The sequence below is a fragment of the Phytophthora parasitica genome, assembly GCF_000247585.1.
Source record: "Phytophthora parasitica INRA-310 unplaced genomic scaffold supercont2.129, whole genome shotgun sequence".
Lineage (NCBI taxonomy): Eukaryota > Oomycota > Peronosporomycetes > Peronosporales > Peronosporaceae > Phytophthora > Phytophthora nicotianae.
The window spans coordinates 29119-36369 of record NW_008649115.1 but is presented as its reverse complement, the minus strand read 5'-3'; the positions used below and the strand labels follow the sequence as shown (position 1 = coordinate 36369).

General features: G+C 54.0%; 2 protein-coding genes across 2 annotated transcripts; both read right to left on the bottom strand.

Moving 5' to 3' along the window:
- Positions 1–616: 616 nt before the first annotated feature.
- On the bottom strand, positions 617–3432 carry PPTG_19559 (hypothetical protein). The gene has a single exon (XM_008917982.1). It carries the CDS (start codon positions 3356–3358, stop codon positions 1034–1036), a length of 2325 nt encoding a protein of 774 aa, XP_008916230.1. The 5' UTR covers positions 3359–3432; the 3' UTR covers positions 617–1033.
- A 549-nt stretch (positions 3433–3981) lies between these two features.
- PPTG_19558 (hypothetical protein) lies at positions 3982–7196 on the bottom strand. The gene has a single exon (XM_008917981.1). The coding sequence runs from the start codon at positions 7168–7170 to the stop codon at positions 4168–4170; it is 3003 nt and encodes a 1000-aa protein (XP_008916229.1). The 5' UTR covers positions 7171–7196; the 3' UTR covers positions 3982–4167.
- Between the last annotated feature and the right edge of the window lie 55 nt (positions 7197–7251).

Below are 7251 nucleotides of genomic sequence, written 5' to 3'. Positions count from 1 at the left end.
GTTCCAAACGAGTGTTAAATCGATGAAGCCTATCCTTTTGACCACTTTGGACGTGACTCGAGCTGTAAGACAACGAAGAAGGACTCTGCCTTTAGTCTAATTACCTCATCCGTGACGGTGACACCATTCTCTTTACACCAGGATACCCAACTGGCAAGGAACTTGTCGAGTTTAGGATGGCACGCCGCGTGCAGCAAATTTTGAGGCAACTACGAGACCGGAGGTGGCTCCAGCCCTCTTCAGCGCATTAATAGCTATCATTTCATTGCTTGTGGAGGAAGATGCTAGATTCTGTGAGCCTATGAATCTAGCTCTGTTTGGGGACAAATTAGGGATGTGAGCATGGTGCTAGCATATTTGTACACCAGTCGTTGAGTGTTGGTGGGTGTGAAGCGGACTGACTGGGCTAGAGAGGAGTGTATCTTGGTGTAAAACTGGCAATAGGAGAGCAAAACATGGTGGAACGCCAGTAAGGAGCTACATCATTCGTCTCTATTAGTAAATTTTGTGCACTGTTCCAAGCATAGGAATACCTTTAGACGGGAATAAATTGGGGCTAGCAGCGCTATGACTGCCGAGGGGGTCGTCTGTAGGTAGTGGGTCAAGAAAAGTACACAATACCTATTTTTACTTTTCAAAGTGCACAGCTCGCCGAACCTTTAAAATACAGCTCTGACAGTCTTTGAAATGCATCGATGGAGCGACTACGCCGCATAAGCGGCTCGGGACTACTTGAAACTGGGCCACCACGACGCTAGGAAATCTATAGCGCAATCGTTCTAAAACAATATCATGCCACTGATGATATAGATCCAGCAGATCGCGTTGTAGTCCTAACTTCTGGATTTCAACATTTTCAGCTAGAATTGGCGTTTAAACAGTAACAAGTTTGACTGTGACCGCCAATCGAGCGCCGGAATCTTGTTGCACAACGATGGTTTGATTTAGTACGGTGGGGCCTCTCTTTCTATCGACCACTTCCTCCGTGGTGCAAGACTTGATCCCTGCTGCGGTCTACACTTTCTACACCTGCTTACTTCTCACCGCGACGACCTGCCTCCTGCGCCTTTTGGAGCTTTTCGGGGTTCACTTCGTCCCACTCGATGTTGATCACGCGGTTAATGAACTTGGTCATGTCGCTCTTCTCCGGCTCATCATTGCGCTCCTTGAACACGTTGTAACACGTCTTGCACACGCGCTTCTGTTCGCGGTTGGCTGCTCCGCGACGCGTGCGGCCGGGGAAGCCCATGGGGAACTTGACCATCTCGACGTGCAGCGCAGAGCATTCGGCGCAGCAAAGGCGACCGCAGTGCGTGCAGTTGTGCTCGCGGTGACCAAACTTGAACTTCTGGCGACACAACATGCACTCGCTGCGCTCCTTCCTCGTGATGTATGTGGGGGGAAAGTAAATGTGAGAGATCAGGTAACGCAGATCCTTACGGGGCAGCTTCTCGAAGACGCTCTTTCCCTCGGCGTCCTCCACGTCCATCTTGGCACCTGCACGCACCAGTGCACCGGCAATTTGCAATCGTCCAGTGCTGATAGCAGTGTGAATAACAGTCTGACTGTCGTGCATGTCGTTCGGGTTAGCACCGAACTTGAGTAGCATACGGGGGATGATGACGCTGTCATCCTTGGAAGTGATCACCGAGATGATCAACGGCGTGAACTTGCGGCTGTTCTTCACGTTGGCGCTAGCTCCGTTCTCCAGCAGCAGATGCACCATGGCCGGTGTTTTGGTGGCAGCAAAGTGCAGCGCTGTGTTGCCCTTGTCGTCTTCAACGTTGATGATATCTTCAAGCGGTTTGTACTGCTCCAGAATGACCTTCACAAGCGGCACCTTGCCGCTCTTAACTGCAAGATGCAGACCTGTCTGACCGTGGTTCGGCTCGCGGTTCAACAGAGCCTCGGGGCCGTCTACGCGTAAATGCTGTACCACGCCGCGAAGATTTCCCTTCGCACACATCTCGTGCAGTGTACCGATCGGGTGGCTCTTCATAATTGGCGCCGTGCTGTCCATCGTCACGCGCACTGACGGCCGAGGAGCATCCGTATTCATCGTGTTGTTCATGGAAGAATTCAACGAAGACACCATTGAACCAGACGACACGTCGGACGGACGCACTTGACCGCTGGCGTGAGCAGGTGACGGGTGGGTTTCCGGCGAGAAATCGCTCACATTGTCAATCAGCGCGATGCCCGTCGCCTCCTCAGCGTCAGGAAGAATCGGCACGCCATCCCCTTTCGTTTCCACGGAGAAATGGCCAAGCATCGCAACTGTTGAGCCGCTCTTGTCACGCTGGAATCGCTCCTTGGCACGATCTTTGCTGTTCTTCTTGTCCACGTGCGGAACATCTTCCTTCTCCTCCTCTTCGATCTTCCAGTCGCCATGATTGGCATCCACATCGAAGCTCTCGTCACGCCACGAATCACGCGACTCACGCGATGCGCGCACAGATTCGTCCTCTGAGTCTTCGAAGCCCAGGTCATTGACTCCCGAGGTGAGGACAAGGCCGTCCAACTCACGAAGCGACTCCTCCGGTGCAACAGGCGGTGCAGCAGGTTTCTGCTTGTCTGACTTGGCCTTGTGTGGAGAGCTCGGCGCCACCAACTGATAATCCTCCTCTGTAGTAGGCTTTACGTACGTTGGTTTATCCGTAAATGCCACCGGCGCGGGGACAGGCGTCGGTGCTGGCTTGGGGGGCGACTCCATCATCTGTTGGGTAGCCGGCACCTTGGCACTCTGACGCTGAGGCGGTGCCGGGGGCTCAGGGAAGTCCGACGGCGTCTTGTGCACGGGCATGGAGGCACGATCAGGGTGTGAAGGAGCTGCAGGAGGCGGCGCGTACTTGGTGGAGCCTCTCTGCGAGCCGCGAGGGTACGATGGCGGTGCCTGGGAGCCCATGGGGCTGGTAGGACCCTGCGCGCCGCTGGTGATGACATACGTGCTCTTCCTGGGTACTGAGACGGGTGGCTGGTCCGTGACAGGCGAGAGCTTCTTGAAACGCAGCGTGGCCGGTAGATCGCACACTTGCAGGTACGCTACGACGTCGTCCAGCGTCATCTTGGTTGTGTCCTTCATATTGATGGAGAGCAGCAGATCGCCCGGTCCGACATTCTTGATGCCAAAGGGGAAACCTTTGCCAGTCACACGACTGACGGCCACGCCGCCATCTTCGCCCTCTAGCGTCGTAAGTGCTACACCCAAGTCTCCACCTTCCCAAATGAGCTGGTACTCGAGGATCTCATCTGTGTCCGAGTCCACTACAGACTCCACGAAGCTGCCCACCAGATCCTGGTACTCTGCCGCCTGCTCCTGCATCCAGTCGGGCGCGTCGCCCGCGTGCTCGTTGCTCATGGTCGCTGTCTTCGAAGCTGCTTGGACGTCGGCCGATCTACTTGTGACGGAGCTAACAAAGGGGCGGACGCTCGAAAAAACCACTAGTACACAAAACGTACGTAAACTGTACTTGCTATTTGTATGCCACGTCCGTTACACACGCTCATGCGTGGCAACGAATTTTCCCAGTGACGTGGCCAAAATGACACTTCAACTGGTCTTGCAGCAGATTTTTAGGAGACGCTCGCTACCCGCCGAAGCCGTGCTTCTAGTTGCAGCGGAGGCAAAGTGCATTATATATCACCATCCATCGTTAACTTATGCTCGGACGGCTACTGATTTTGACGCTGACGGGGTCAATTCGAGCTCTATAGCGACGTGCGTAAGCGTGAAATGTGCGACATCGGATTGCGAGGGCGACGCAATTTGCACTGCAAAGCGATTGGTACGGTCGTTGGCAACTTGGCATTCGTTTACTGGTGTTGCTCCCTATTTTCCACGTACAGATCCGGGCGGATACCGGCGAACCGGTTCTCGAAACTTGGCCCGAGGAAGCTGCTCGATCAGCAAGAGTCTCGCCGAGACACACACGTTTTCTCGCCGAGCGTGCCTTCGAGTCCAATTCGAGCACGACATCCCTCGCTGGATCGTTGGTGGACGACGAGCGACTGCAACAACAACGCGATTAACACAATTGCACGACGTGTCGATGGACCGTTTTCAACTTCAGCTTCCGCCTCTGAAAGATCCTAGACAAAATTGCGTTGTTGTTTGCTACACGATTACATTTACCGGTACAACACTATTTCCTACCGACTAGCAATAAATTAAGGCTGGAGCTGTTGCATTTGAGCTGAGAAGTCCGAGATGTGCTCCAAGTTGCTCAGTAGATGCTCCATCTCCTTCGCCGGCGTCATGGTGAACCCGCTGCTCGATGCCAAGCTAGAATGAAGTTGTTGCTGCTGCTGCTGTTGCTGCTGTTGTGGCTCGGAATGACGGCTATGGCGGCGGTGAGGAGACGGGGAGCTCGTTGTGGGAACTGTGGACTGGTTGCTGCTGCTCACCGGTGAGCCAGCACTGTTACTACCACGAGATCGCCGTCTGTGACCAGAAATCGAGCTACTGGATCGATCATTGCTACTGGGTTTATCGTGGATTTGATGCTGAAGCACTGAAATGGTGCGCTGCAGCTTCGTGATGGCAGCGTTCCGCTCTTGGAGATCACGCAATAGTGTCTTCTCGTTGGCTAGCAGCACTGCACACCTTTTGCGTTCGCTGTCCATCTGATGCTGCAGCGCCTCGATCTCTTCCACCAGCTCCGTCGTGTGGTCCTCTGCTGTCACCTTCATTTCATCTCGGCACTGCACGAGAAGTCGGACACGCTTGATAGCCTCATCGCGCTGCTGCTTTGCCACACCGTACTCGTTCTGCACATGCTCCAGCGTCTGTCGCAGCTTGTTGATCTCTACGTGATAGCTCTCCTTCAAGCATGTAACATCATCCAGTTTCCGCTGAAAGTCTCGAACGGTATCGAATTCCTGTCCATTGCGACGATGAATCTGTCCAAGTTGATTTTCCAGTGTCTTCACCTGATCCTTGTAGCTCTTCACTTGAGAACTCAACGCCACACGGTCCGTTTGATCCACTTTGGACTGCTTTGCAAGTGCAATAACCTTCTCACCCAGCTCGAAGTTACGCTGGCCAGCGATCTCGATTCGGTGTACAAGCTGAACCATCTCGCGCTCCATTTTCTTGCGCTCCTTCAACAATTTCTGTTCGCGGGTCGTGATCTCTTGACGTCCGCTGTCAACGCGCTGGGTTGCGTCAGCCAACTCCTCTTCAAGACGAGCGATGTCGCGCTTGAGTTCTTGTACCACCTGGTCTTTCTGGCTGAGAGATAGCTCGGACATGTGCAACTTCTCATTCCAAGTTGCGCTTTCTTCTTCGAGAGCGTCGATCTGCTGCTTCAGTGACGCTTTATCCTGCTCCAGTTGCTCAATCCGAGAGCGGAGACCATCAGCCTTACGCACTTCCGATTCCACTCGACTTTCACATCGTAAGCGAACGTCAGTGACGTTACCCTCCCACGATTCCTTTTCCTGTTGCAGCAAAGCGACTTGGCGTTCGGCATTCTTCAACGACGTGATGATCTCCTCCTTCTCCATCAGTTGGCGATACAGTTCGTCGATCTTCTCATTCTGGCGCATGGAAGACTCACGATTGATACAGTCAACGCGCTCCTGCTCCTCCATGAACGTTTGTCGCTCAGTTTCTAGAGCAGCATTTTCCTTCTTAATACGACTGAGTTCGCTCCGAAGTTTCTCCAACTCTTCGTGTGCTGATGCCGCACTCTCCTCGTCATCCAACAGTTCCTTAAATCCAAAGTCCAGCTGCTCAGCTAACGACGTTCGGCACTGCTGAAGCTGCTGGTACTTGGATCGGGACTGGTCCAGCTCAGTTTCCAGTCGGTAGATCTGCTCCTTCAACTGTCGGATATCGTAATCTGCCTGTTTCTGCTTCTCGTCGGTGCGAACCAGCTCATTTTCGAGACTGCGGGCTGCAAGGTCTTTATCTGCCAAGCGTCCTCGTAGCAGCGTGATTTCTTGCCTCAAAGTCTGCGTCTCCGTTTTCAAACTGTCCTTCTCGTGCATAAATTCGCTGCGAAGGCGCTCCTTTAGAGAAGCCACTTCACTGCGTAGTGTGGATACGAGCAACGAATGATCTTTCGTGAATAGACGAGATTTCACCGTCTGTAGTTCAGCCTTGGTGACCTCTTGTTCCCTGTGCAGACTGGAGATCTCGCTCTGTAGCTCGCTCTTCTCACGCTGCAAGGTCGCCACTAGCGTCGAAAGCTCCTGTCGCTGCGCCTCAATCTCTTTCCTGGAACTGCCGTCCGACACCAGCAACTGCTCTCGAAGGGTCAGCATATTAGTCGAGTTGTCTAGCTTCAGCTGCATCTCCTTGATCTCGCTGTTCTTGCGCTCAATTTCCAGCTGAGCCATCGACACCTCCGCAGCAGAGGCTGCCAATCTCCGCTGCAGCTCCTGGATCTCTGCTTCGTGTCTGCGGTTCTCATCTTCCAAGCTGCTAAACTTCTCACTGATACTATTAATCTCCGACGAGAACCGTGAGCTACTCGCGCTTTCGTTGAAGTTGCGTCCTGTAGTCTGTAGCAGCGTCCGCAACTCAGCTCGCAGTCGCGCGTTCTCATCGCTGGCTGTCTGGAGGTTCTCCAGTTGCTGCTGCATGTTCGCCTTATCCTGCTGTAGCTGTTCACACTCATTCGTCTTGTCGCCCAACTTCTGCTCCAGTTCGAGACAGCGTGTCTGTACTTCGGCCTCCTTGCGCTGCATCTTGATCTCCAGTTGCTCAATAGCCTGCGAGAAGCTCGTGAGAGTCTGCTTGGAGTCCCTTAGCTGGCGGTCAAGTTCTTTCTTTTGACGCTCGAGGCGCGCACGTTCCCTGTCCCAGCTGCACTTCTTGGCGCGCAGAGCATCCAGCTCGTCGCCTAGCGCGCGGTTCTCGCTCGCCAGCTTGGCCACGGACGCGGAGGCGTCGTCACCCTTGGCCAGTGGCAAGCAGCGCCGCAGGGTCGTGAGCTCCTGACGAGCGCGCTCTTCGCGTTGGCGGTAGAACTCGACTTGGCAAGTCAGTGCTTCGATAGTGCCCTTTTGCTCGGCATGTAGCTGGTCCAGCATGGAGCCGAAGGAACCCGGATCATCGGTGAGTCTATGGAGGGTAGTACTGTTGTTGCTGCTGCTGTACGCCATACTGCGCTTGTCGGTGGCGACGCTCGAGAGAGAGCTGGAGCTGCTGGCGTGCAGCACCATGGCGTTCGTGTGCGACGCGGCGTCGATGCGGATATTGAATTCACGCGGGAAATTTGAACGCGCCAATTTGGATTATTAGTA

Coding starts and splice junctions, on each gene's coding strand:
- PPTG_19558 (XM_008917981.1), bottom strand. CDS start 7,170: ATGGTGCTGCACGCCAGCAGCTCCAGCTCTCTCTCGAGCGTCGCCACC.
- PPTG_19559 (XM_008917982.1), bottom strand. CDS start 3,358: ATGAGCAACGAGCACGCGGGCGACGCGCCCGACTGGATGCAGGAGCAG.